General features: G+C 48.9%; 14 protein-coding genes across 14 annotated transcripts; 4 read left to right on the top strand and 10 right to left on the bottom strand.

Annotated features, from left to right (window-relative positions):
- Nucleotides 1-204: 204 nt before the first annotated feature.
- Nucleotides 205-1282, bottom strand: MGYG_02366 (thiamine pyrophosphokinase; the record flags this gene model as incomplete). Its single annotated transcript, XM_003174788.1, has 3 exons — nucleotides 205-921; nucleotides 1011-1090; nucleotides 1168-1282. The coding sequence occupies 3 exons, from the start codon at nucleotides 1280-1282 to the stop codon at nucleotides 205-207; spliced, it is 912 nt and encodes a 303-aa protein (XP_003174836.1).
- Nucleotides 1283-1755: 473 nt separating this feature from the next.
- MGYG_02365 (mitochondrial intermembrane space import and assembly protein 40) lies at nucleotides 1756-2619 on the top strand (the record flags this gene model as incomplete). The annotated part of the gene is made up of 3 exons (XM_003174787.1): nucleotides 1756-1816; nucleotides 1889-2294; nucleotides 2361-2619. 3 exons carry the CDS (start codon nucleotides 1756-1758, stop codon nucleotides 2617-2619), a joined length of 726 nt encoding a protein of 241 aa, XP_003174835.1.
- An 887-nt stretch (nucleotides 2620-3506) lies between these two features.
- MGYG_02364 (hypothetical protein) lies at nucleotides 3507-4730 on the bottom strand (the record flags this gene model as incomplete). Its single annotated transcript, XM_003174786.1, has 3 exons — nucleotides 3507-4257; nucleotides 4323-4565; nucleotides 4651-4730. 3 exons carry the CDS (start codon nucleotides 4728-4730, stop codon nucleotides 3507-3509), a joined length of 1074 nt encoding a protein of 357 aa, XP_003174834.1.
- A 606-nt stretch (nucleotides 4731-5336) lies between these two features.
- On the bottom strand, nucleotides 5337-6409 carry MGYG_02363 (solute carrier family 25 member 38; the record flags this gene model as incomplete). Its single annotated transcript, XM_003174785.1, has 2 exons — nucleotides 5337-6097; nucleotides 6151-6409. 2 exons carry the CDS (start codon nucleotides 6407-6409, stop codon nucleotides 5337-5339), a joined length of 1020 nt encoding a protein of 339 aa, XP_003174833.1.
- Nucleotides 6410-7879: 1470 nt separating this feature from the next.
- Nucleotides 7880-9058, bottom strand: MGYG_02362 (hypothetical protein; the record flags this gene model as incomplete). Its single annotated transcript, XM_003174784.1, has 3 exons — nucleotides 7880-8436; nucleotides 8494-8717; nucleotides 8991-9058. The coding sequence occupies 3 exons, from the start codon at nucleotides 9056-9058 to the stop codon at nucleotides 7880-7882; spliced, it is 849 nt and encodes a 282-aa protein (XP_003174832.1).
- A 312-nt stretch (nucleotides 9059-9370) lies between these two features.
- MGYG_08969 (hypothetical protein) lies at nucleotides 9371-10446 on the bottom strand (the record flags this gene model as incomplete). The annotated part of the gene is made up of 2 exons (XM_003174783.1): nucleotides 9371-10041; nucleotides 10377-10446. 2 exons carry the CDS (start codon nucleotides 10444-10446, stop codon nucleotides 9371-9373), a joined length of 741 nt encoding a protein of 246 aa, XP_003174831.1.
- A 454-nt stretch (nucleotides 10447-10900) lies between these two features.
- MGYG_02360 (cell division control protein 3) lies at nucleotides 10901-12654 on the bottom strand (the record flags this gene model as incomplete). The annotated part of the gene is made up of 3 exons (XM_003174782.1): nucleotides 10901-11536; nucleotides 11602-12068; nucleotides 12141-12654. The coding sequence occupies 3 exons, from the start codon at nucleotides 12652-12654 to the stop codon at nucleotides 10901-10903; spliced, it is 1617 nt and encodes a 538-aa protein (XP_003174830.1).
- Nucleotides 12655-13886: 1232 nt separating this feature from the next.
- On the top strand, nucleotides 13887-14198 carry MGYG_02359 (hypothetical protein; the record flags this gene model as incomplete). The annotated part of the gene is made up of 1 exon (XM_003174781.1): nucleotides 13887-14198. One exon carries the CDS (start codon nucleotides 13887-13889, stop codon nucleotides 14196-14198), a length of 312 nt encoding a protein of 103 aa, XP_003174829.1.
- Nucleotides 14199-14852: 654 nt separating this feature from the next.
- MGYG_02358 (hypothetical protein) lies at nucleotides 14853-16696 on the top strand (the record flags this gene model as incomplete). The annotated part of the gene is made up of 2 exons (XM_003174780.1): nucleotides 14853-15011; nucleotides 15353-16696. The coding sequence occupies 2 exons, from the start codon at nucleotides 14853-14855 to the stop codon at nucleotides 16694-16696; spliced, it is 1503 nt and encodes a 500-aa protein (XP_003174828.1).
- A 401-nt stretch (nucleotides 16697-17097) lies between these two features.
- MGYG_02357 (hypothetical protein) lies at nucleotides 17098-20516 on the bottom strand (the record flags this gene model as incomplete). Its single annotated transcript, XM_003174779.1, has 5 exons — nucleotides 17098-17741; nucleotides 17802-20128; nucleotides 20193-20274; nucleotides 20332-20356; nucleotides 20427-20516. The coding sequence occupies 5 exons, from the start codon at nucleotides 20514-20516 to the stop codon at nucleotides 17098-17100; spliced, it is 3168 nt and encodes a 1055-aa protein (XP_003174827.1).
- A 487-nt stretch (nucleotides 20517-21003) lies between these two features.
- MGYG_02356 (mitochondrial 54S ribosomal protein YmL47) lies at nucleotides 21004-21604 on the top strand (the record flags this gene model as incomplete). Its single annotated transcript, XM_003174778.1, has 2 exons — nucleotides 21004-21385; nucleotides 21450-21604. The coding sequence occupies 2 exons, from the start codon at nucleotides 21004-21006 to the stop codon at nucleotides 21602-21604; spliced, it is 537 nt and encodes a 178-aa protein (XP_003174826.1).
- A 263-nt stretch (nucleotides 21605-21867) lies between these two features.
- Nucleotides 21868-23227, bottom strand: MGYG_02355 (replication factor C subunit 5; the record flags this gene model as incomplete). Its single annotated transcript, XM_003174777.1, has 6 exons — nucleotides 21868-21892; nucleotides 21950-22005; nucleotides 22067-22165; nucleotides 22233-22401; nucleotides 22457-23079; nucleotides 23141-23227. The coding sequence occupies 6 exons, from the start codon at nucleotides 23225-23227 to the stop codon at nucleotides 21868-21870; spliced, it is 1059 nt and encodes a 352-aa protein (XP_003174825.1).
- Nucleotides 23228-23729: 502 nt separating this feature from the next.
- MGYG_02354 (cytochrome c oxidase assembly protein ctaG) lies at nucleotides 23730-24672 on the bottom strand (the record flags this gene model as incomplete). Its single annotated transcript, XM_003174776.1, has 4 exons — nucleotides 23730-23773; nucleotides 23855-24293; nucleotides 24352-24421; nucleotides 24482-24672. 4 exons carry the CDS (start codon nucleotides 24670-24672, stop codon nucleotides 23730-23732), a joined length of 744 nt encoding a protein of 247 aa, XP_003174824.1.
- A 315-nt stretch (nucleotides 24673-24987) lies between these two features.
- Nucleotides 24988-26785, bottom strand: MGYG_02353 (protein kinase subdomain-containing protein; the record flags this gene model as incomplete). The annotated part of the gene is made up of 3 exons (XM_003174775.1): nucleotides 24988-25952; nucleotides 26020-26660; nucleotides 26724-26785. The coding sequence occupies 3 exons, from the start codon at nucleotides 26783-26785 to the stop codon at nucleotides 24988-24990; spliced, it is 1668 nt and encodes a 555-aa protein (XP_003174823.1).
- Nucleotides 26786-27378: the final 593 nt, after the last annotated feature.

The raw sequence follows: 27378 nt of genomic DNA, 5'->3' as shown, positions 1-27378 counted from the left end.
AGCATCCAACGTTAGTGAGGTAGTAAGAGATACAAATGTCAAGCCTCGACAGACAATGCAACGTTGGCAATAGACTGCGCTTGGTCAACTTTCACTTGTTATTTATCGTCCATAGTTTGGGGTATGAAGCAAGAAAAACCCTTTGCAGGTTTCAAGGCTGTTTCCGCGGTTTGAAAAAGCTCACTTCTTGCAGGTACGGCTTTATCAGGAGACACTTGCTGCATCTAGTTTCAAGTTTGGCGCCAGTTCCACCGTAAAAAGGACTGGAGCGGAAGTTTCGACCTTGACCGAGTCGGCTCTTATATGGTTGCTCGTGCTTAAATTCCCACCAAATTCTGTTTTCCAATCACCTACATCCCATTCAAAACCCTGAGTGGATATTATCGATGGACCGCCGATGGGAATAATTCCTATGTTCTCTGAGAACCAGACTTGTCGCTCCATAGTATTTGTCTGCGAACTGCTACTTCTGGTGTTGGTTTCTTTCTCTTTCCCAAGGCAGGAACCACCGAAAGTCTCTATCACGTTGTTTCCCGCACGTAGAAAAAAGGAAATACTCTCTTCGGAGATGAGATATAATTCACCCTTTGGCCGTGTAATCTGCGCTGAAGCAGATGCAGTGGTGCAGAATAGATGATGGATTTGCGCAAAACCCTGGTCAACACGCCCACCTAGTCCGCCAAATACGACCACATCTAGGTCTTTACACTTACCTCTGGTGTGGTTGCTAGAGCCGCTTTGGCTGTGTTGGCAGGTGGTATTAATAATACCATTGCAGTTACTTGCAAGATAGCTAAGACATTTCATGAAATCTGTTGAATATTGGTCTGGGTTCTCAATGATGGGTACTTTGAGGTCCTGGTAGAGATTTCGAACATCCGGGTGAATAGAATCAAGGTCTCCAACAATAGCACTGGGGATCTGGTTGAGTAGTCAGATTCCGCACATATGTTACACCTTCAACGGAATCACACATATCATATGGCAATGGTATCTTGAGGGGTGCATACATCTATGTTCTCCCGACCAAGTCCCTTCATGACGTGATAATAGCGATTCGCCCCACCATCAGCGCAAATTATAAAGGATGCTATTGAACACTGTTAGCTTTCGCTTGGGAGAACTTTGTATCTCACCCTCCTAAGAGATGCTAGAACCTCGCCATACCATGTCTCTTTAATAGCCTCAAGGCGCTCTGATTGATAGGTTGGTTTAGAATGAGCAAAGCAAACGGAGTCGGCGGAGGAGAGTCCCCAAAAAACTGAGCAGGATGCCACTCCATATCATCGAAGAATTTCCCTTACTACCGAACAAATATCAAAACTTGGGTATCTAAATGTTTTGTCTTCTAGCAATACTTCAACGTTGTTGGATGTTGCCTAAACGGGGTCGGAGATGCCGGCGGCTATTTATCCGAATAACCTTACATAATCACCAATTTTCGTTCGCTCTTGATTAACAATCTCGAAGAAGAAGAAGAAGATATCAAAAAGCATTCAAAAGCCGAGTCTCTACCTCGCCCTTCCTTCAATGTGTCTGTTTCATCTTTGATTTCCTATTTCCTGAACCGTTAGATTAATTTTCTTTCCCTTTTCCCCCCATCTTCGCCATGTTCCGATCCGCGTCCAGGACGCTTCTCCGTCGTACACCAGCTACACAACAACTACGATTTGCGCAAAGCCGGAGATGGATTAGCGAAGCACCATCACCATTATCGGTGTCCCCGTCGGTCTCCCAGCTGTCGTCACCACCACCATGGCCGTCGGTGCCGTTTACTACTATAACACAAGCCCTATATTTGCCGAAGAGCCACCTCGTAAGTCTGTGTCCAGCTGGTTTGATAGAATATCGAATGGTACCAATGATCTGACATATATGCGAACGACAGTCCAAGTTGCTCCCGGATCCCAATACAAGACGCAAGATACAGCTGTTTCGCAAACAATTGAGTCTCTGGAGGCGGCGAAAAAGCCCAAAGCACGACCAACTCCCGTCCCCTCGGAAGCTAAGACGACATCACCCGATGAGACATCAATAGGTGCATCTGCTGAGACCGGCGCTTCGCCTGTTGGAGGCGAGCAGCCACCTGCCCCCGCTGCAGGTGATGTTGAGCAGGAAGGCCAGGGAGGTCAGGAGGCGGCGTTTAACCCGGAAACCGGCGAGATCAACTGGGACTGCCCTTGCCTAGGCGGCATGGCTCACGGACCCTGTGGAGAGGACTTCCGAGCCGCATTCTCATGCTTCGTGTACTCCCAGGAGGAACCTAAGGGAATGGACTGCATTGATAAGTTCAAGTACATATTTAGATGTCAACCTCGACGCATGCTGCGAGACAGTGCTAACGAGTGGTAACTATTTAGGGCCATGCAAGATTGTTTCAGACAACATCCCGATATCTATGGAAACGAGATCGATGACGATGAGGTTGATGCGCAACTAGATGAACATATCGCTTCGGAGAAACAGGCTGAGCAGAAGGTACCTTCGGAAACGTCTGACGCCGCGCCTGCTGCTGTCCCAGAACCATCCCAACCTGAGTCTACGCCCGGCAAGGATACACTACAGGATGCCGTCTCAAAGGAACTAGAAGCCATTCAGTCCAAGGCTTCTAAGGAGTAAATGGTGATAAACGATTCGAGAGGCCTTTGACAATCTCAACCTTTTTGGGCCCAGCAGATACCTTTCACCTACATACCGTGCCATTTTGGTGAAGAGCGTACTGGAGGGAGAGCTGAGCTGTGCGTATCTATCTAGATGGAGGCCCAACCAACGGTGTAAAACAGCGCGTACTGTACAACTAGATATATAAAAGAGCGGAAACGAATAGATTTTCATGTATTATAATACTACTTGCTGCGAAAAGGGGGACAGGTACTTAACTGTTTTCATTATGACCGTTCGTTGAAGGAATATCGTCTGGAGAAGCCTTCCCTGGCTCTCAAACTGAAACCTTTCCGCAAGATATATTCAATAGGTAGGGTAAGACACGAGTAAGTAGCATTGAGTCAGAGTCCTAGAGATGAAAGGGGGCTTTAACACCGAGCCAAACCAATAATCAAAAAGCAGCCAATACATAAACCAACCTATAAGGTGTGGCGAGATAGGGAGATAGAGGAATAGGGGAGGGGGCACCAAAAAAAAGGAGGCGGATGCGGATTATATATATATAACAATACTCAAGCCGGTTCTCCGTCTATTCGGCAAGACCAGACAGAATCAAGGAGGTAAGGAAGGCCGAGGTGAACATCAGAGGGGGAAAAAGCAGAGAACCGATTCAACCCGTTTCCAACAAAGACAAGAAAAGAGCGATAAAGCAACCAGAACCAGCATAGCATGCAAGGACGCCGTGAATCAAGGGGATGGGAAAATGGTAGGTTTAAAGAAATTGCATGCATGCACCGATATAGCTAGCGATTGTCAAGGGTGAGCTAGCAGCCCTGATTTGACCAGAAATCCAATCGAGTCGGAGATGCATTCAACTTCGAGCAGGGAAAGTTCCGTTTTTCCTACTTTCTCAAGATGGCTTCGTACAGGCTTCCTAGGGTGCAAATGGCGGAGCTGGTGAGCAGACCCTGCAGCCCACCAGGAACAGAGTCAACAACTTTCATAACAGAAGAGTTATTGAACAAGTTCCAGAAGGTGAACCCGCTTCCGTACACAATAGTGGCGATCAGGGCCTTTGCTACGTTGAACACCAATGGATCACCGCAGGCCTTGGCCTTGTCTGCAGCTGCGGCTGCAGCTCGACGGGTGGTGACATGAGTACCGGACTGGCTCATCTTAAGGTTGATGTCGAAGAAGTAGGCGATGACGGACGGGAGGACAACACTGGTGGTGGTCCAGAGCATCAAGGGAGACCAGAAGGCGGGGTGGAAAGTGTTGAACAGGTCTGGGATATTGTGAGTGCAGGAAGAAGTGTTCAGGCTCTCGATGGCAGGGATAGTGAACTTCCTCCATGGCATGATGGCCTTAACTACGCTGAACAGTTCGAGAACGAGGACCAAGGTCTGGATGGTTGAGACGCTGCTGAGCAACGAACGCAAGCTATGCGTCCGCTCGGTCATGCCGGACTGGTCCCAAGCTTCGGATACAGACTTGCGGACTCTCGTGGTCTGTCTGTCAATCGCGTCCGTCACCACTGCTGGAGATGGTGGTAGAGAAGGGAACTTGATGGTTGGACGCGCGGGGGTCTGGGTAGCAGCCAGATCCGGCTCCGGGGCAGGAGAAGACTTGTCCGTAGGCGCATCCGAGTCATCCCTACATACCTTGTTAGCATCTATCTACATTCTTCAATCTCGATCCGCATCAAGTAAAATACATACGTAGCCTCGACTTCTTCCTTTGGCTTGACTGACCGTCTACGCGTCGAGCGCTTAACTGGGGTCGAACCGTCGAACGAGGACATTTCGGCCTTTGGCTCCTTTTTAATGGGCGATCCACGCGGCGGCCGGGCCAGTCTCTCGTAGTAATCGCTCAGCTTTGCTTCGTGGGAGAGACGAGTCTTGTTCTGTGATAGATGGGTGTCCAGTGCAGCTTCGAGCTCCGTCTTCTTCATGTCCGCGAAACTACCGGCAGTTCAGTCAGCATCAAACGCCGTCACAGCACACATCCCGGCTCTCTTCGTACGCCGACAGTCAAGAAAATACGCACTCCTTCATGTCCGACAGCTCGGCCAGAGTGACGAGGTCGCTCTTGCGGAGAGCGCGCAGGTAGGGTAAAGCAGCCGACATGGTGCAGAGATGTTGGTACCGGCTGGATCGCGGGAGGTATGCGACTCGGTCTGGCGCAGTTATGACGCTGCGTGGGCTATATATAAGGGTGCGTTGTCTGTCTGCAGAAAGCGAAGTCGAGGGTTGCTGGTGCTGGTGGTTGGTGGTGGTGGTGACTAAATAGATGATGATAAATAACAAACGCGGGAGCGAAGTTCGGGTTTCTTTTTGTTGTTTACATTTTTTGTTCGGCTTTTTGCGTTTAGCGCGTCACTAGTTCCCGATTGGGACAAACACAACACAAAGACACAAAGAGGCCAAAGACAAGACGAAAGATGGATATGAAGAAGATGATGAACAAAAGGCAGAGATAAAGAGTCGACTCCCGTGAGACGTGTATTAGGTATATCGTACAACAAGCTTTCTTTCAAAAAATGTACAGCCAGATGCCAAAAAAACGAGGCCTTAGATCTATGTGATTTTTCCCTCTAAGCGGCCATCCATCCCCCCCGGTAACGCCAGCGCCAGAGCCCGTTTCTCGCCTGTAGAATGATCGAGTGGACATTTGCATGCAGTTCACATATATACTGCGGTTGTTTTTGTAGTAGTAGTTGTTGGTAGTGTTGTTTATATTGAGGCGCTGCGAAGCTCACTGAGCTGCTGGTAGGACTCCAGCTGCTTGAGGAAGTACTGGTACAGCACCAGCATGGTACCACTCTGTATGCTGGTCCAAAGGAAGCGAGGGCCGACGCCTCTGAACCAGCCAGCCACACCTTCGGTTTTGTATATTAGTTTGAGGCCTGTTAGTACCGAGGATGTGTCGAGTATGGCAGCACCGGGTTTGACTGTTGATGTGGAGGGTGATGAAGTGGAGATGAATCGTGTTTGAGCAGAGGATGTCGAGGTGGAGGTTGAAATCGGTGTTGAAGTTGAAGTTGAAGGTGCATGGACATGGCCATTCGGTGAGACGGTAGGTCGTGGAGGAGCAGCATCTGGGTTCTGCTGGGTCTGTATGCGGGTCTTGACGACATCTAGTGGACAGGTAATGACGCCAGCCATACCACCGGCCGTGGCAGCAGTGAGCACTTCGAGCTGGAAGCCGATATCCCGCTGTCCAACCCACCGCTTAGCCAGCTGCTGCTCCTGCTCGTAAAAGGCAAACTGTAGAGCCGAGAAGGGCATGTCACGGAACAGGGTTGCCTTGAAGCCAGAGAAGAGCGCAAAAAAGCCTTCGGTCCGTAATATCGTTCGGAAGGCATCGGCCGTAGATCTATAGTTATATCCCGACTTGAAGAAGGGGTTGTTATATCTGCCCTGCAGCTGTAATCGAGTTTTTAACACTTCGGACGGAACATATATAAACGACGCAGCGAAATCCGCAATGAATCCTGCCCAGTCATATTAGCTTTAAACCTCTGGAAGAGAAATATGACAGTCGTACCTCCGGCCAAATATGCAATTGATGGATTTATGCCAACATCCAACATCCACCGCTTGCTATACTCGTATGTGCCAAAGAAGATAACGGTGCCTGGAAACGAGCCGCATAACGCAGGGGTGACACCGCCGTACAGCCCCCTCCGAATCCCCTCCTGGCGGAAAATGGTAGTATACGACGACGACATGGAGGTGTATTTGGGCGGTATATGCGGGTCTCCCTGCTGCCGAGTCTTGACCGTATCCAGTGAATGCATCAGCATGTCGTCCGCTTGTGCCGCCAATTCCGCCCGCAATCATGCACTACAACAACAACCAAGTCAAGTTAGCGACGAACCGGTCCATTGAAAACAGTAGCTGAGACGGCGTACATGTAGATACGGCGGCCCGGACAGCCTCCTGGGGCTCTGCATGCTGAGCGTGTGTGTTCATCCTCTCGCCTACGTCCACGAGTCTGCCATCCTGGAGGCCACCCAGGCCCATCCCATCGACCAAGGAACCTGAGCTCGAGCCAGACGAAGATGCAAGGCCCGATGAGTCTGAGGTCGCGAAGAAGCCTGACATCCGCGACACCAGACTCATCGCCTTCTTCTCGTTATCGCTGTCCTAGTCGTCGTCGTCTCCGTAGTCGTAGTAGCTGTAGTCGTATCAGAGGCAGAAGTCGAGGTATGCGGGAGGCAGTTTCAACGGTAGCAAGGCAGGGAAACAATGCAGCCAGACGGAATCAATCTATAACCAAGCACGAAATAGTCCCCAGAGCAAAGAAAAAGAACAGTCCAAAGCAACGAAATCTCAACTTCTTCGTCTCGTTTTCTTCTTTTTTATCTTCGACCTTTTCGTCTTTTCGACTTTTTTTTCTTAATCGAAAATTAAATCTTTTGATGACTAATCACTTAAAGGAAGATGGTTTATCCGTATTAATAAGCAAGTCTGGCCAATCACATCGCTTCCTCGACCTTTAAAGACGGAGAAAAGACGAATTTGATATTCGATTTATCGGCGTTAAGATGGAGGATTACGGGGTAGAAGTCGGAGATAGCAGTCGGCAGTGACTTATTTCTCCGTCTTTATGCATTTGGCCGGGTTAATTGGCGGTTGTGGTGGTAAAGTGGCAGTTATGGTTGCTAGGCAAGGTATGTATTCATTGGTTTTAATAGACAAAGCTGGAACATCAAAGAGACAAGACAGGAGAGAAGGAAAGGAAAGATCGCTCATGACACCTCTTCATTAGCATTAGGGTACACAGGTACGTCCATGTTCTTTTGTCGTTTGATCTCGAGGCCGTGGCAGAATGGTTCGTAGAAGGGTGGGAAAGTAACGTATCATAGGGGTTGGATATTTGCAGAAGCAGGAAGCACGATTCTATTGTTCGTGTCTTCGTCTTCGGGAGGGAGAATCACAGATAGCCGATACTCCATGCTTGAATCATTTTGTCCTTTTTTAAATGGGGGTGGTTCTTTGTTCGTGGGGGAAAGGCCTGGTAGCAGTGTCAGGCCAGGGTGGCTTTTGGGGGGAGGATAGATATGAAGATATAGTTCACGTAACGTCGTTTGATAGGCTGAAGATATGGTAGGCAGGGCAGGCAGCTTGGGCATAGACACAGTGTAGATGGTAACTATGCATGTGATAAGCTTCGACGGGGCTAAATAGTCAGCTGAGTTAAGTTGGCTATGAAGTGGCAACCCCCTTCCGCCTGCCTAACTATATCTCCGAGCCGGGAACAAGCATCTCGTCTACTGCGGCTTCTTGCCGGGGCCCTGCTGCTGGAACCGAGCGAGGTACGGCTTGAGGTCGGTAACGGTGTACAGCCGTCGAACAGCGTTCTTGACAACCTCCCATCCCTGACGGACGGCTGGCGGGGTACTCTGGTGAGAGAGCATGGCGTCGATCCTAGCCGTCGAATGAGCAACCACTGCCTGCACGAACGAGCTCTGCGTGAACCGAGAGCGGAAGAACCAGAAGTAGATGACGAGCAGCAGCCAGCTTCCGCTGCTGAAAGTCAAGGCGGTGAAAATCAGCCTGATCAGAAGCGAGAGTTCCAGGGCGGCGACCATGGCCATGCTGGTGTCGTAGTATGTCTTGACGAAGCGGCCGATCTGGTCTCCCAGGGGCGAGGATTTGGGTGCTGCCGGCCTGCCGGAGGGCGAGGCAGGGCCGCCATCCGGGGAGGGCTGGAAGGTCGGGATCAGGTACGTGCGGGTATATGTGGCTACGTGGAAAAAGGAGTAGATGGCGAAGGGCAGCAGGGCAAAGAGAAGCTGACGCGAGCACAGCCATACAAGAGCCATTCCTACATCGCATTAGACAGGCATCTATATTATGGATAGGTATACGTATGCAGACGTACCGAGGTACTGGACGTTCTCATCACCGGCAAGCTTGATGATGTCGTTTGGAATACTGCCTCCGAGACGGCCGCGGGCGACATAGCCCTTGTAGACGACTATGCCGTAGGTGGCAGCAGCCGCAACGAAAGCGAAGCGGTACGAGCCCTGGGCGACGGTGGTGTAGGTGCTGAAGGTGATGCAGGACAGCAGGTAGCGGAACACGGCGAGGATCAGGGTAAAGTGCCTACTCCGTCAGCATTCTTCTTTCTCTTTCTCCATAGACTTCCTCATAGTCTCCCTCTCTTCTATCCCTCTTATATTCCTCTTTTCATCATCATCATCATCTGTATTTTCATCTTCCTGACTGAAGGATTCGACGTGCGAGGAGTCAACGGCACAAGCAGCACACGACATACCCTATAAACCAAGCAAACCTGCTACCTGTTAGCTCGTCTATTCCATATACACACCATCTGCAGCAGATATAACAAGCATCCCGAGCAAAAAAGGGCCTTACTGAAGCGTCTGAGCCAGCATCTTGAGCCGCTCTACCAGCGGCAGCGTAGCAGGCGGGGGAGGAGCCATAGTTATCGCGGAGCAGATAGTTGTTTCAAATATAAAGAGAAGAAGACAGCAGTATAGCTAGTTATTTATCAAGTAGAGAGAAGAGAAGAAGACAGGTCAAGAGGAGCGAGGCAAGTTGTCTTCCTGTCTGTCTGTCCGTCTGTCTGCCAAAGTGTCAAGAAGAAGAAGAAGTTTGACGTTTACGAAGTTGAAGTTCGCTGGCTTTCTCTGCTCTTCGCGATGTGTGATGTATTACAACCTAAAGATACTTCTTATACTGCTAATTATATACGAGTATATAAGTATACATAAGTACTGATACTTATCTAGGGCTCATCTAGTTCTAATGCAAAGTCCAGACGCCCGCAGTCGACACTCAGCGCACTTCTCAGCGCTGCTCTCGCACTTCACCCGCAGCTTCTCCCATTCCAGACACCTCTCTACAGCTCCAGCTCCAGCTCCAGCTTCACATTCCGCCTCATCTATGGTTGCACCGTTGAGAAACCGCTGAAGCACCGCCGGGTCCATCCTCACCCGTCTATGGCCACAGCTGTACTCCGTCACTTCGCCCGCAATCCGGCCAGTGTCAAGGGCTGCTTCGTCCCCCGCAAAACACAGCAGGAACAGGCTTGCTTCTTCTTGCTGCTGCGTGCAGGCAGGACAGTAGCCGTCTACCTCGATCGTAGCGGTGCGCCAGAGTTCCTCTGGACAGGCTCGCGAAGGGATGCGGCCTGGGTTGGTGGTAGCGTCGGGGTTGCGGAAGCGTTGGCCGCGGGGAGCATGGCAGCGTTGGAGAGGGTGTTTGAGGTGGCACGGCTGGATGTGATGGCAGCGGAGGAAGAGTTCAGCGGCGAGAAGACAACACATTTGCGAGCTGGCATGGTGGTAGAGCGTACAGTAGTGGAATAGAGTAAGATGGGATGGAGGAGGCCGGGTTATATGGTATGCAGTAGGTACGGAGTAGGGAGCTGGAGATGAGATGGAGACGGTGGAGCGGTGTGATGCTATAATAGAGTAGATATAGTCCGTGAACAGGTTGATAGTAGACAGGCTATAGACAGATATAGATGGCTGTAGATAGATAGTAGAGAGATATAGGGAGAAAGAGTTGAGATATCAATTTACTTGGGAGATCTACCGCCAGCATACAACACACCAAAAGAAAGAGCAAGTCAATGGACATAAAGAATTAATTAGTCTGCTCGAAGCAAAGGAAAGCAAAAGGAGTTAAAGAAACAGGAGAAAAAAAGGATCGTGAAGTATTTGAATCTGCCTCCCCAGCCCGGCCCAGCCCAGCAGTGCTGCTCAAAAGATGGATATTCCAGATGCCACGCCATACCATACCATGACCAAAGCCTTTTCCTTTCTTCTTCCTGATACTGTATTCTGCGTTTTCCTCCTGCCACCATGGAATCGTTTCTGGTTGTTTTCTGTTGGTTGTTTTGTTGGTTTGCTGCTGATGGCAGGCTCAGGGGTAGTAGTAACAGTAACGGATATTGAATTCATTAAATAAAAGACAAGTACGGAGGAATACAAGAGGGGAATGGAAAAGAAATACAAGAGGCCGGTTAGCTAGTCAAGTTAATAAAGGGATTGGGGGGAGGGAAGGGACAAGGAAAAAATTGGGGATATTTGAATGAATGTATGAGTGGGAATAAGTTATGGCCTGGCATGGAGTTCTCAACGGTAGAGTAAAAAGGGGGGATAGAAGCATTAATTTCGAGTAGGAGAGATGGAATAGTGAGCGAGTGAGAGAATAGAAAGAGTATAATGAAACGGAAACAGTGTCTGGACTGGGACTGGAGGGGGACGTAGCATGGCAGCGGAAGAATTGCAAAAGAAGCGAAAACAAGAGACGAAAGATTAACGGAGAGAGAATCCCTTTCGCTTTATCTTGTCTTCCAGCGGCCGTCCGCTCTCGAGACGGGCCTTCTTCTCCTCTAGCTCCTGGCGCTGTCGGTCGAGCTGCTCCTTCATCTCGCGATGTCGGGCAAACAGCTCGTCTTCGGATTGCTTCAGCTTGCTCTCCTTCTCCTGCACCTTCTGCTGGAAGACCATCTTCATCTCGGCCTCCATCTTGGCGAGCTTCTGCTCGTGCAGGGCGCGCTCCTCCTCCTGCTTCACGGCTGGGTTGACCTCCTTGAAGACGCTGGGGTCCTGGGTCACGCCCATCTGCGTCAGCTTGTCCGAGCGGTAGTTCTCGTACAGCGTGTTGTTGGTGTGCTCCTTGAGCTCCTCCATGTGCGTGCGGATCAGCATCTGGCGCAGCTTCACAAAGTCGCAGTGCTCCTCGTTGTCGACCTCGATGACTCCCCAGGGGTAGCGGCGGCCACGAACTTTGCGGCCATCAGTGCTGGTCACCTCAGAGTTGGCGCCAACCACGGCAAAGGGGACCTTGGACATGATCTCCTTGTTCTCAGCGATGGTCTCCTCGTCGTCCAGCTCGTAGCGTGGACCCTCGAATATCTGGATCGAGTGGTGCTGGATATCGGCCAGGATCTATCTCTCGTTAGTATTAATAACACACATATTATACGAGTATATGCTGTAAGGAGAAAACTCACTCTCTGCTTGAAGAGGGCAATCTCTTCGTCGGTAAGGGTGTCGGCCTTAGCAATGACTGGGATCAGGTTGACCTTGGTGTGCAGACGGCGCATGACCTCAATGTCCAATGGCTTCAGGGAGTGGCCAGTGGGCTGGATGAAGTAGACGCAGGCATGCACACGGTTGTCAACGATGTTCATGCGGTTGACCTTGTTCTCAGCATCGAGGTAGGCATCGAATCTCTGCTCGATGTTCTCGACAATTGGGCGCCATGAGTCGTCGTTGTTGACAAAGTCTCCGAATCCAGGGGTGTCGACAACAGTCAAACGCAGACGGACGCCATTCTCCTCGATGTCTGCGCTGATAGACTCAACGGAAACGGTCTTGGGGATGATGTCCAGGCTGGGGCCGGTGCGTTCTCGTGGAGGATATAGAGATGTGTTGAAGAGGGTGTTGACAAGTGTCGACTTTCCCAGGCCAGACTCACCTGATACTTCCTGTTAGCCACTATCAAGCATGAAAAAAATGGATGTATAAGGTTACAAGATATAAAACGTACCAACGACCATGACGTTAAAGTTGAAACCCTTTCGTACACTCTTGCGGTGCCACTGGTTTGGCAGGTTGGCAAATCCAACGTAGCCGGCCAGTTTCCGGCGAACAACGTTCTTCATGTCACTGGCAGCCTGGGCAGCGGCCTTGGGGTCCTTTGAGCTGACTGTCTGGGCGGCTCCGTGGCCCATCGGGTTGCTGCGTTCGACGTGAGGCGAGACATGCGGCGATGGTGGTGCTGGCGAGGGCCGGGTGGGCGTTGGGATACCGTTAGACGCAGCTGGAGGATCATCGTCAGTCTCAGTGTCACTCTTCTTGTCACTGTCCATCTCAGGCTCAGTCGTGTTCTCAGTCTCCGCCTCCGTCTCTGTCTCAGCCGAGCGAGCGTAGTCAGAGTCTGTTGTCTCTGGCTCTGGCTCTGGCTCTGGCAGGATCATGATGGGCTCAGCTATGGGGATCTCAGGCAGCATGGCCGCCATCTTCGCATCCCCCATGCCGACCTTGACCACTTTCTCCTCCATTGTCGCTGTCTTCCCTGCAGTAGACGCTGAAACGATATCTGTCTGTCTGCGTTCTGCTGTCTGCTATGCTGTCTATCTGCGTCTTCAATGTCGCAGCCCCTTTTTTCGCAATCAAACAACCGCCAACGAAACCGAGAGACGTAGAACCCGAGCCAGCAGCGAAGAGGGAGAAAGGGAAAACTCGAGGCTTACCCATCGTGAAAGGAAGTGTTTATTCTTTTGTTTATGGTCTCGACGAGCAGTAACGAGAGTCGGCAGTGCAGGTGCAGCTGTGAGGCCTACAGTCGCGGGTTCCTCTTCGTTAGCCGGCAAACAGTAAACATTAAACAGTAAAAGCAGTAGAAGGAGAAGCGAATGACAAGAAGAAGAAGAGAAGACCAACTGAACGTACCCTGTATCAATTGCGACGGGGTCGAGGCGAGCGAGCGTGAAGAGGTTTGCGAGGCGAAGGAGAAGAGGAAGACGAAGATATTGAAGCCACGAAAGAAAATATTATTAAAGAAAAAAAAAGAAAAAGCGGACCAAGGGGGTGAATCTGGCTGACTGCTTGCTGGTCAATGAACGAGAGACGGAGAATGAGACAAGACACCGCAGGGAGACAGCGAGCAAACGGAGTCGACGGTGATAGAAGAAGAAGACGACGACGACGGCGAAGACAAGCAGAAGAAGCAGCGAGCAAAGAAAAAGGAGACTCGATGGGATGTTTGTCCAGCCGATCTCAGGGGGTGTCGCTCTTTTTTCGCTCTTTGGTGGCTCGTCTTAGGGCCGCCCCCTTTTTTTCTACACCAACTAGAACCACAAACTACGACAGCGGACAGACTGCTTGGGACTGCGTCTGCACCCGTAACGGGCTTTTTCCATACGTCTACAGGACACTGCATGCCACTAAGGCGAGAGCTAGCAGTGTCGATGGTGGTTAGACGGCCGGGTGGACAGGTCGCCCGCCCAGGGGCTCCGTGCCAGTGGGAGGACGGACGGCAAACCCCCTTGGTCTGCTGCTGCTGCTTGCTGTGAGAGATACGGAGTCGTTAGGGACAGCCCTCGCCTTGCTCTGGTGATTGGCCGTGGAGGTAGTACTCCGTTGTAGGGAAGAGAAGGGTTGGTTGTTGAGTTACCGGTTCGGTACCGTGACAGCCGCGTTGTGACAGGTACTGAAACAGCCAGCCAGCTTATTTTATTTAGATGAAGGGCCGGGGACATCTCGAAAGGATGTCTGTCTGGCTGCTGTCGAGATGGAGCAGGGTGCAGGATGCAGATGTCCAGATGACGCGGTTGCTGCCGTTGCGAGAGTGGTCGTTGCTGGGGCTGGAGCCGAAGACGATGCATGGCAGTTGCATGATGTGCATAGTCTGAGTCGACGAACCGGAAGACGGGAGAGATACAAGCAAAGTGAGATATATCAGCTCGATCAGCTCAATTCTCCCTTGTCTGAGACAGCTGAAGCCTTTTTACTTTTAAAGATGCCAGCACCGATCGATCTCGCCGTGTCCTTCCTCGCGGCTCAGGTTTCCGTCCATTATCAAGATGGCCAGATGGAGGCTTAACGGGCCTCTAGCTTTTGGTCCAGGTACGCCCGTAACTCTTGTCTGAACTCTCCCTCGGGTTCGTCCATCTCTCCGTCCATGGCTCGTCTCGAAAAGAGTGCATGCCGATTCCATCACTATCCCGGCCGTCAATCTACCCACTATGCATCCGGTTTCCACACCCCCTGCTCGTCTTCCCTTAGCAAGACAGCACTTTGGCCAGTTTTTTTAAAGCTGTCAGAGCACGGTAGCTTTTCGACCAGGAGTTAAAACGTAAAATGCGGCGCCTGTGCCCTTAACGGTGCCAAGGAGGCCATTTTATGGTTGAGATCGCTTCGACCAAATTTCAATCCTTGGTTGGAGTAACCAACCCGTATTCGTAGCCATTCATCGTTGCTGAAAGAAACTTATATATCATGTAGTTTAACTCCGCCGTCCCAAGTCGTTCATCTTTCAAGCGTTCGTCCCCTTTGAGCTGTCCGTCTTCTTGACTCGTTCAACTGCTTCAGCCATCTCCCAGGAATTCGTCTTGGTCGCCAGTTAACTTCTGCGGTTGTTGGGTTCCGTTCACCCTTAAGCTGGGGATACAGCATACCCACAGGACTCTTTGCTCCAGAGGCAGGAATAGCCTCCATTCGCGATCTCTCTGCCCGCCGGGGTCCTTGCCAGTTACACATGTCGGAAAGCGAAGTCCCCAATCAGAGGACTGGCAGCAGTAGAGATGGATCGCGCATGTCCGTGGCCATCGTTGGCACCGGCATGGCTGGCCTGGTGACCGGTTACCTCCTGCAGAACGACGAGAACAAGAAATTCGACATCGAAGTTTTCGAATCGGTACATATATCCTTCCCTTCCCTTTTCCCCAACCCCCCTGTTTTTATTTTCGTTTCACTCTCCTTTTCTTCCGTATACCCCCGGCTGCAGTCATACCATTGTCTGTCCCACAAGAACAAGAGCAGAGCCGACAATTCATCACACTGTGGATTGATTGACGCTTCTGTTTGGCCCCAGCCCAAAGCTGTCATTTTTCAAATATGCTGAGCTCCGTCTTCCGGGCTGGTGCGGTGTCGTGACACTAACTGCTCGTGTACGATGAGTTGTTTCGCATGCACTTCTCGATCTCTTCTTCTCAACGTGACACAGGAACCGGAAGCTAACTGCGCCAATATTTCTAGCAAGAGGCACTGTCTCTCAATGCTGAAGGGGAAACCATCAAATCAAAGAATGGACAGGGGACCTTCCATATAAGCCATCCAATGCGAGTCTTTGATGATGGCTATTATAAGTATATGACGCTCATGTATAAGCATCTCGGCATCGAGTGTGATCCACTCAAGTTCCTGTTCAGCTACTCCTTCATATCCAAGGCACAGCCAAGTCCGAGTACCGAGCATGCACCGGACCAGGCCCAGGAGGAATTAGCACAGCCTAAGGTATCATTCCTCTATTCGTCGAACAACCACCGTCTCCCACCACTCCGTCCGGGTGGGCAGAGTTTCTTCTCATGGCTCTCGGAACTCATCTATGTTGCATTCTTCTTCGGTTGGTTTATTCTCGCTTGTTTCTGGATAGATGCTCGTAAGACCAAGGCGGCCGGCCAAGATGATCAAATCGAAACGATGGAGGAATACTTCAACCGTGTCCGTCTTCCACGGCATTTTGTGTATCGATACATCCTACCCCCTTTCGCTACTTTGTCAACATGCAACCATGCCGAGATGCTCAGTTTTCCGGCCAATGACATAGTACAGTATGTCCGACGCACGCATAGAGCACCGCATTACCTCGTACGTGAAGGAACTCAGGTAGTCGAAGATACCCTCTCAAAGGGTCTGAACGTCCGTCTCGGAGCCCGCGTCACCTCCGTCCGTCCAGCCGGCTCTTCGGTCCTGGTATGCTGGGAATCAACCTCTTCTGCCTCTGAACTTGCCGGTGAAAAGATACCACCTATGTCCAGCTGTCAAAGAAAATTCGACCGCGTCATCCTAGCCGTGCCGCCAAATGTAGTGGGAACCATCTTTGAACCGCTCCGGGAAGAAACATCTCTCTTACCCACAAGATCAGTCGAATCTCTAATCCACACGGATGCTTCCACCTTGCCAAACATCTTTTCGGAGCCAGTCAAGGCACAAACGACATCTAAGGAAGAAGTTGAATTGGGTCATTTCCGCTCCACGGTCGAATCAACGGAGTCCATACATGAACATCCCTCGTCATATATAATAACCACCTGCCCCATATTACCCATTGACCCCAGCAAGGTTATGCGTCGCTCATATTTCACCCGAACATTACGCACTCCTCAAAGTAGGGCGATAGTCAATCGTATTTTTGATAAGTCGGCCACCTCTGATGGACAAGCAGTGGACAAGCCTGCCGGATGGCGTAATGGGGATGGGAATGTTTTCCTGGTTGGCAGCTGGTGCTGGGATGGGATGGTTCTTCTAGAAGGATGTGTTGTATCTGCCATGCGCGCTGCCGAAGACTTCGGTGTTAAAGTTCCTTGGGCCAAATCCTAAGTAGATGTTGATATTGCTGGAGATTTTAGGGCCTTGTATATACCTTGTAGTTATTTAGGGTGTCTTTGCCTCGGGCATAATTCTAATGTCTCTATTAGCTTGAAATATTTGGATAACTACCAATGACCAATTATACGTTTGCGCAAAAAGTATGTTGACCGCGGTGTTATATTTATATCGTATCAAAAACTCCATGTGCCCCAGCGTTGAGAAATCATAGCAATGTGTCCGAGGTAATGCTCCAAATAAACATGGGGATAACTGAAAATAGAAGAAGTGAGGAAATACCATGTAGTATGGTATAATATACAAATAAGGGAAGGGGAGTAACGAAAACGGGCGACCAAATTAGCTCAGCAGCCAAAACCATTCCCAAGATAATCCTAGAACGACGCGTCCGATTAGGCTTTGCCTTTGGCCCTTGGCTTCCGGCCTCGCTTCTTAGGAGCCTCATCCTCAGACTCCTCGACATCTTCGTCATCTTCATCTATCACCTTCTTCTTCCTAGGTTTTGCTTTTGTTGTACCGGCTTTCTTCGTGGCACCCCCAGCCTTCTTGGTCTTTGCGGCCTTGACATACTTATCCTTCTTCAAGTCCAAGTCACTTTCTTCTTCCTTAACTTCTTCCTCTCCAAGTATCTCCTCAGCATCGTCAGATTCATCGATAGCGTCCTCCAAGTCTGGTTTCTCCTTGGGGAGTTTCTTGGATGACACAACACTAGATGCCTTCATGAAGGGCAGAGGGTGCGAGCGTTGATTATATAGGCGTGTGAAGGTAGCCTTCGTTTGAGAGTGTATGTTGATGTTCTTTTCATTCATGGGGCCGAGGCCCAGCTCAGTGATAGAGTCATAATCATCTTTGGTTAAGAAGTAGCTGTCCATAAAGTCAATAACGTCGTCAACGGCATCCTTGCCGTCAACCTCCATTCTTCGGACCGTCTTGTTCCAGATTACGGGCATGTACTGTTGCCGAACGTCGTGTCTGTCACCAGATGCACGAAGTCGCATATGGCCCTGAATCTCCTTGACTTGCCTAGCCATTTTACCTAAAAGAGACCAATAGTGAGTAAGCCATATTAGACATCCGAGGTAGAATAACCTCTTACCTTGTTTACTGTTATTTCCCAGCCAGCTAGTAAACCCGACTCTATCAGTCATGTTTCCAGCCATGAAACTGGCTGGCCTCACAAAACTGAAGGCGGCATGTGTTGGCATGAGGCTCCATTGCTGTTGTGAGCCATGGATCATTCTATCCACCAAATCACCGTCACTGATACTCTCTGCAGCCTTATCGGCCAACTCAAGAAGCTTGTACTGCCTCTCCTTGCCGCTATAGGAGTTGGCGGCCATTGGGTTTGTTTTCAGGTAGTTCTCCTGTAACATCAGATAACTGAACTCGTGGTCGTTGAAATAAAGTTCAACCTTATCGTTGAGCGTCGCCTTTGAGCTGGGTGCAAACATCTGCGCACTGAGGATCTTCCCAACAATATCCCAAGGCTTGAGGATAACATGCTTCTCCCAGGCCTTTGACATTTCTTTGCCTTGATCGTAGTCAAGGTTGTTGGTACTAAGTTTTATTGTTGACAACATGTTTATTACTTGGCGGATATCAGCATGAGTGCCTTCGATGAGGCCATCGAGAACTTGAGGTGATATCTTTATGCCTTCACGGTAGCATATGGTAAACAAGCGAGCACGGATTTGCTCGGCCGTTGGTCTCCTAAACGGTAACTCGAATGTGACATGATCAAAAGGTTTCATTTTCGGAAGCCTTCTCTCATTGCAAATAAGGATAATGGGAATCCTAGTTTTCTTTGCAATGGCGGCCACAGCACCAACACCACCACGGTCACCGGCAGACATTCCGTCAACTTCATCCATGATCAATACCAGATTCTTCTTCCCAGGCTCAACTTTCTTACCCTCGCCAGAGAAGTACCCTTGAAGAGAGGTGGTATCAAGAACTCCACGTAAGGTGGTCTCGAGCAGCTTCTTGCTTCGGGTATCACTGGCATTTGTTTCCACAATATCAAAATTCTCAAGCTTTGCAACCAGATGCGCAGCGGTTGTCTTTCCAATTCCCGGTGGGCCATGTATCATGACAGTGCGGTAGGTTCCTGAACCATCTTTGCCGGGTTTCTTGAAGTTGGCTCTCGCATTTGCGTGCCAGTTACGCAACCAGGTTTGCAGCTTTTCAACAGTGCCCTTGTTTCCACAAATCATGCTAAGAGATGTGGGTGCATATTTTGTAGTCCAAAGCCGATCATCAACTGCCTCACCTTTATCACTGGTACTCTTCGCCTTGGTTCCTGCGTTAGAAACGGAGGGAGCTGAGGCCTTAGACGCCGCCGCACGCTTCTTTTCTTCCCGATCAATCTCCGCAGCCATCTCTTTGATCTTTTGTTCCTCGGCCTTCTTCTTTTCGGCATATTGCAGGGCAGCCTTTCCGTCACCTCCGTTTGCAGGGAGCTTCCTAATCAGTTCAAACAGACCCTCTTCGTTGATTGTCTTGAGTTTATATTTCTGAATGGTTTCCAATTTCTTTGGACCAGCATCATTACCCAGTACCACATAGCTCGTTTTTGAACTTGGAGCTGACATGCTTTTGCCCCCGAATTTTTTCACGAGATTCTGTCCCTGCTCCCGACCAAGAGAATCGAGAACGCCAGTAAAAACGAAAGAGAGCCCGGCAAGACAGTTCGGCTCTCCAACAGGCAGGTCTGCATCGTCAATGGTACCGTTGGACTGGGCGCGTTGAGCAGCCGCAACGAAGTTAAACTTCTTCGTCGCAGTAGGTGGTGATGGGGCCTTGACTTCAGGGATACTATTGAGTATATCTTGTATCTCTTTGCTTTCCGGTTGGTCGGTCTTAGCCGCCCTAGGTTTTTTAGGTGTGGATTTAGATGTGGTTTTAGGAGCGCGGGCCTTGGTTGCCTTCTTCTTTTTTCCACCGTCATCCTCGCTCTCGTCTTCATCTTCGCTCAACACAGCTGATTTTCGCTTCTGCACTCTTCTTTCTGCTTTTGGAGCTGTATCCTTTTTAGGTATCTCTGACGCAGTTGGAGGTTTTACAACTATGTCATCAAAACCATCCGATTCGTCTTCTTCTTGGTAGTCATCATCGCCCTTTCCGGACTTCTGAAATTCCGAAGCAAAAATGTCGTCTCCTCCAAGGTGATCCTCGGTATCAATTATCCGTTCAGCTTTTTGAAGCTTCTTTATTTCTTTTGAAGGTGGCGGCGGATGAATTTCAATGGAGGGTGCGCTCCTAGTGGATTTCCGTGGGCTCTCACGAGTGGCTAGGGTCTTCTTCTCCTGACCATTTGAATTGGGTTGCTTATTATCTGGAGCTGCGCTTGGCTTGCGGCTCTTTTTGCTCAAGCTAAAGTACTCAGATGTAGTGGTAGGCTCGGCCTTTGGTTCTTCAGGTTTTCTATAGATATATGTGTCAATATATTGCGTCAGGCGATGGAAAGTTGTAGTTCATGGTTACTCACTGCTTCTTCTTGGGCTGTGGTTTTGGGGGTGCTTTAACGGGTTCCTCGTCTTCATCGCTATCCTCGATGACTTTCCTACTTCCTGATCCACAATTAGCGTAATCCTGTTTATAATATTCTTTCTTAAGTAAGAGCTTACTTCTTTTTCGAGGATTCGACTTATCCTGTTAGACGTAGAATTACCATCATCAGCGTCAAAATCCCAATATCAAAACTCATTAACGCGGGATATACCTCTGATGCCTTAGTAGCTGGCTTAGCTGGCTTTGGCGCTGCAGCCTGGCCTCCCTTCGGCCCAAAAAAGTTCCTGATATCCGGCGCCATCCTGTCTATTACAACAGCACACAGCAGCCGCCCTTAAGATGTTGCTTTGGCGTTCAATGTATCTGCTTCAAAAATCCAATATACCAGCAAAAGAGAGAAACACGTCCGCTTTCGGTTGGCGTCTCCCCAAGACGCGCCAAAACACGTGATGCAATCCGCCAGCTTATATAATATGAGTTGATTATGTGATTTAATATTACATAAGCTCAGTTCTGCAACTTCTGCTTGATCGCAAAGAAAAGACGAGGACGAGACAACATTTCAACGGCGTCATCTAGCTTATATACGCACACACCAATGGGGCCGTCATTAAGGGCATTCGGCCCATCCGGCCTATTTTCAATTCCATCGAGGAGTCAGTATACCTCTCCGGCTACCCAATGCGTGGTTCCTTGACTAAACACTTTCTCCAGTAACCTCGATATCAACCTCCGCCGCAAGATGCTTTTCCACAACCTCTCCGGCATCTAGCTGGCTGGTCCCGAAAATGGCGGAAAAGAGTAAATCATCAAAGGGCCGACCTCACATGGCCACAGGTGGATCTTCTCGCGGCACAACGGTTGTATGGGGCGATTACGGGCTGCGAATGGTCGACCATGACCGAAGAATGCCGGCATCGTCATTGAAGATTGGATTTGAAGCAATTCAGAGACGTCTGAGAGGAATGAATTACAAACTATACCCCAGGGTCAGCGCCAACATTGGTGTTTATACGAGTGGTAACGAAATGCGAATGGGAAAAGGAAAGGGTAAATTTGATTATTGGGCTGCAAGAGTCGGTGTTAGTCGAGTTATTTTCGAATTGAAGGGCGATATACACGAGAAGGTGGCCAGGGAAGCATTCAGACTGGCAGCTCACAAGATGCCAGGTAAGTGAGCTCTTAGGGCGATCATATCTTGCTGCTTTGGTACAACGCTAACGCTTCTGACTAGGAATGTACGAATTCGTCAAGAAGGGTGACCCACCTGTTGTTGGAATTACCAAGTTGAAAGACGGCGTTACTCTGGAGTCCTTGAAGAGGCCACGGCGAGCGGCTCCACTTAACTCCAAACCAGCAACGACATCAGAACCGGCTCCTCCTTCATAAGAAAAGGTATCCATATACCCGGGATCATGGCGTTGGATGTATATTAGCTGTAATTTAGACGTTTGTCAAGATATAAAGCGTTTATCTCTTCCTTCTCTTTCTTGCCGATTCTAAGCGTTCTAGGCCTGTTACGAGTCAAATAAGCCGGGAAAAGGAGGAATACTGGCGTATATTCTCCAATTTCGAATGGAGTGCACGAGTCAGTAAATATGGTACATTATATCCCCAGACCCCAACAATGCCATCCGTACACTATTTACCATCTAAAAATCGAGACCCATCAAATAACTACTGAGAGTTAGCAGCTTTCACACCAAATCGAAAATATTGCATCCTAGAACGTACCTTTCAAGTATCCTCATAAACTTTGCAACAAAGGCTTCAAGGTGAAATATAACTTTCTAAATAGAAGTGATATCTCGTCAGTACTGTTTTCAAAAGAATTGGTATGGATAGACATACACTTCCAAGTTTTATCCTATGTTCATAGAAGGCCGACCATTTAATCACCTCAGGCTTCAAAGCATCATCAATTTTTGGTATTAGTTTGAAGGTGAGGGTCTGGAAGTATAAGTCAGTTACTATACGATAATTTAAAGAAACTTGATCTATAGCCAATGGACGTTACCTTTAAAATGGTGGTTGGCGGTATACAGTGGGTCAGTAGATCGTACAGTCTGGCTCTGACTTGAAGGATTCTGGCAGGAGACCTTTCCGCCATGATCTCATCAGCTACCACAGATATCAGTGCCTCCCAATCCGGTGGAGGGATTGGTGTATTATCTGAAACTTTCTCACTATACGGCAGTCAGCATTTACCTGGGCGTAGGTCAAAGGATGGCTCAAACTCACTTCTGCGCATGAACAGCTTCAAACATTAATAGAGCTCGGCGCAGATTCCTCCCGCTCTCCTTAGCCAGTCGCTTGTTAAGCCCAGGGCAATCGTTCCAGCCCTCCTTCTTTCCAGCTAGTTTTAGAACCTGACAGATATCTTCTTCAGATGGAGCAGCTACCCGGACAAGCAGTGTTCTTGATCGAATCGGAGCAATGATATTGGCAGTAGTATTGGCGAGTAAAATCAATCGCATGTTGGGACTGTATTTCTCCATGGTCCTTCTTAGTGCCGCCTGAGCATCTCTGGTAAGATGGTCTGCCTCATTGATCACCACCACCTTGAACCGCTGTTTGGCAGATTGATCAACTTGCTGTGTCTGCGCTATTTCCTTGAGGAGTTCCTGAACAACGACACGGTCATAGTTCCCCACATCCGACGGTGTAAGTTCGAGGTGGTATATCGAGGAGACAATGTTAAATTCGAGTTTCCGGTTACTGCTGGTCTGGAACACTCGGGCGTCGATCTTTATTTTCTCAACACCAGGCCCATATAGCTCTTTAAGAGTAGCAATTATCCTGGTCTTTTTCCCTGCGCCAGATGGTCCATAGACGAGGAGGTGGGGGAAATCACCGCTTTGTGCCTATCTCATGTCAGGTTAGAATTGCACGAACGCTAGAGTTTAGGTGGTGCAGGTCCCATACCAAAGCTTTTAGGCGAGCTGAGAGATCTTGGTGATATGTAAGTGCATCGAGGGTTTTAGGCCGAAGCCTGTCAACAAGGAGAGCCATTGTATGTCCGTGACCTGTCGGTGATCGAGCTGTTCTTCTGTCCTGATGATTTCTCCCTTCTTGACCACGAAACCTTCAGGCGCGTCAAAAGAAGCGCGTTTTCCTATTAACACTTGTGGCCCGTGCGTGATGCTGAGTAAGCATTCCGCGTCGGATATGGCATGACAAGAGATGCATATTGGGAGCAAGGGTAGATTCAATCCGCTGGCATAGGGACGTTCTCATTCGTTTATGGCTTTATAGATTATGGAGTATTGTCCAAGTTGAGAATAGCTCATTTTGATCGCCTTATTTATACATATAGTATACATGCCCTATCTAGGGATTTGTTCATACCGTGAGGGGAGACCCTTTATCCAAACGCCAAAAGATGCAAAATAACCCCATAAAATGCTATGGGGTATAATATATCCTTCTAGGTATATTTCTTAAAGCAACACCAGGAGTTTCTCAGGTCGAAAACTGTACAAAAAATTCCGCTGTTGTAGTCGGCCTCCCAGAACTAGGGAGTAGGCCGTAAAATTCCATCTTTGTCATATCGAGCTTCTATGAAAGGGTCGCTCATTTAGTACGATTATTCAACAAATACCAAGAGATGCATAAATGTCGAAGGAATGGTTGACTTACTGAAGAAGGTATATGATAATGTGATAGTATCAATTCCTCTCATGGCAGGATCCTTGGCGAAATCCGGATCAATAAAGAAGAAAACAGGCATATCAACAGTTTCACCAGCATTCAGCCTCTGTTCCTCAAAGCAGAAGCATTGGATCTTGCTGAAGTAAGGCGAAACTTGAGCCGGAGTCACACTATATGTTGCAACCCCAATGATATCCTGGTCACCTTTATTCGAAGCGGTATAAAAAGCCAATGCCGTTTCTCCAGGAAGAACTCGCACTTCACGTTGCTGGGGGGTAAATTTCCAGGGCAGAACATCGGATACGGAAGCATTGAATGTTATTCGAAGACGGCGGGAATCAGTGACTGGGGTGACACGGGAGCCAGTATCGGTGTTCGTAAGGTGTGTTGACACAGGCTGGCCGTTCCAGCCGGTTTGTTGGCATATCTGGAAAATCGAATATTATAAGCATAGGTCGAAAATGGACGAGTCGAAGCTGTTTTACCATTTTATACATGGGCACAGAGCCATACGCAACAGCAAGAGTCCCGATAATAATGCTGATCGTATAGTACCTAATGGAAGAGAGATATGTTAATATATGAGGTCAATCTAATGCGCAGCTTCGTACTCACATTGTTGACGTATTCTTGCCATCCCATTTCAAGTTCCGCGGGCTGGCGGGCGTCGTTTGCTGCCTTAGCGGAGTTTGACTGGCAAAGCCTCGAGCCGGTATTCGACATCTTGGAATGCCAGCCGTCCTGATTGCATTTAAAGCACGTATCCCCACGGCCGGTCGGGCGGCTAGTGATATTAACCGCTCCATTGCAAGCTACGTGGCCGGCCTCAATTGAAAATGTTGATCAGCGCCGCATCTTCTCAGCGACGTTGATTTCAGGTAAAGCCGCTTGCTTATGTAACAAATTTTCGAAGCGGTCAGCGCCTTAACGCCGTAAGCGCCGCACTGAGAGTCTATTTCCTATAAATTTACAACCTCCTGGAAAAATTATTATCATTGATTTGTTTTATGCTTATATAAATAAAAATGTCAATCATGATCTTTGCGATGTGGCCACGATCAGACTTAGAACTTCATACCCACTCTAACATACAAACAAGCTAAGCTTGAGAAACGGAGCAATCATTCGTTTTCGTCGAAGTCGTCAAATGGCCAGTGTTTCTCGGTCATCTCCTGGTCATATTTGCTATCTGAGACCGAAGCAATTGCCATATCCTTGAATACCTTTTCCCGTGCAACGCTGTCATCAAACGTCTCGTTTGATGTCCAACCATCGACGCTTACTCCAATCGCATCCCGAATCCGAGAAAGTTCAGTGTCCATATCTTCGTATTCCTTTTCAATACCTAACACCTCCTGGGCTTCCACAGGATTAAAAGTCACAGGGCATTGAGGTATGCACTCGCTACCATTGCCCACCCGTTGATTGTCTCCGCAAGTCACAATGGTGTTCCAGTTTTGTGTGACACGTATCAAATCTGCTTTGAGTTGGGCGTTATTCCCCTCCCAAGGATAAGATGCATGAGTGTATGTTTTCTGTTTTAGTCTCTGGCTTGGGTCCGAGTCAAGAGCGTTAAAATGACACGGGTTAAAGCGTTGCGTAAATCCAAGGTAGTAAAAGTGTAGATGTCGCCTTCGAAACTGCTCAAGTGCTGCAGAGCGCTCATAAGGGCCCATTTCGTCTAGGTTATCAGGTAATTTTGGCGGGATGAAGCGAAGTGATTCCTCATCCTGGTAGTTTTGAATATATTTTGGAATCCCGGCTGCGAGGAAGAGTGGAAGGGCAGAACAATGTTGCCAGTCAATCAAACCAACAATGTCAAAATCCCTATTAACAAAGATGTTGTTCGGCTGGAGATCAGGATGGCGCAGTATCGGCCTATGTAGACTTTTGTCCTTGGGAATAAGGAAGGGCGCGATTTTCAAGTATTTCTCAAGTGTTTCGACATATTCTTCCGGTGCCGATTTTCGATAACTGGTAGCTTCTCTGTAGGCTCGCTCAAATGGATACCGTGGTTTGGCGTGCAACTTTAGCCATGCCAGTTCCTTCTTTGCCACAGCCTCCATACACTGGACGGCGTCTGGGTCTAAATATAAATTTGTTAAGAGCCTTCGTCTTGAAAATTATAGCAATACTACTTGGAGATAACTTACGGGGACCACGATTGATGTCACTAAGCAAAGATCGTTCCGCATGCCACCATGCCAAAGACACGTCCGGTCCAACACATATTTCGGGGACTTCGGGAGCATCAGCGCCCCGCGATAGGTATACGGCAGCTTTCTTTAGATTTGAAGGTAGGTCACGGCGGTAATATATGCTACCAGCTGCAGGAAGCTGGATGGCAAATAATCTGGCCTCTAGTTGAACTAAGCCCATCAAGACCTTAAGTCGTTGTTTGTCTGAAAGTGTATACCATGAATCCCCAATCAAAGTTCCGTCGACTCTGTCCATCAGGATATATTCAGCTCCAACAGAATTATCGGGATCGGCGGAGTAACCAAGGACTCTCGGTACAGGAATATCATGGCAGTGAAGCAGGCCCAATGTTGCAACTTCACTCGCAACAGCAAGCCGTCTGGGGACTGTGGAATGGTAGGGAAGCCGGGCGAGAATTTGAGTGTCATCACCCTTCATTGTGACTTCAAAGACACGGTTGAATCCGCCTTCTGCAAGCTTCTTGAAGCTCTTGATATCAGATTCATGTCGGTTAACAGAGGCAGCAGCAAGGCGCTTGAGCTCTTGGACGTTAAAGGCCAGGCTTCTTTCAGCAAGGCGGAGGGATTCATTATATCTACAAGCCAGTTTATCTCTTTAGACACACGCCCTTTTATCTAGTACACGGCGATATACTCACATCCACCGACCAGACGTGTACTCAAATAAGTCTCGATTCATTTCATTGGCCTGGGTCGCCATCCTGGAGGCCGCACAAGATCTAACAGAACGTACCCCAACAGCATGTTGACAGATGGCCCTCAGGGCAGTCCAGTAAACCATGTTCAAGGCGCGGAAAGTGGAAAGGAGGTTTGCCTACATATCTACATACGGCATAACCAAGCAATCTCTCTCTCCGTATGTACTCCCGCCTTATTCAACGTAAGCAGCGTTGCTTTTCAGTTTAATAGTGGGCTATACACAACCAAATACTCATTATCCGGGCTTCTGGAGTGATCTGGCTGTAGGCAGGTCTGCCAGCTCAACGGGTACATTTTTCTCCATACAAAACTCTCACGTTTCGAGGATTTCTATCATATCAATTGCTCTATTTATGTGTAATGTATGCACAAAAACGATTTTATCTCCCACCATAGCGCCTCTAGGAGCCTCTGGAAGATTATGGAAGGCGCTCAAACGCCCTGAGTAATCTATTCCCGCTCCTTTTACAAGTGAGAACAGCCTGTTGCATTGACTTTTTAGAAACGGTATGCTGACTTTCATATTCGAAGTTTGTCCACTGGCTACCATGATTTTTCTTTCCTTATGGATGAACCGACCAGATTCCTTGCACG

This window comes from Nannizzia gypsea, genomic scaffold, assembly GCF_000150975.2.
Source record: "Nannizzia gypsea CBS 118893 supercont1.2 genomic scaffold, whole genome shotgun sequence".
Classification (NCBI taxonomy): domain Eukaryota; kingdom Fungi; phylum Ascomycota; class Eurotiomycetes; order Onygenales; family Arthrodermataceae; genus Nannizzia; species Nannizzia gypsea.
This window is presented reverse-complemented; position numbering and strand designations above follow the sequence as displayed.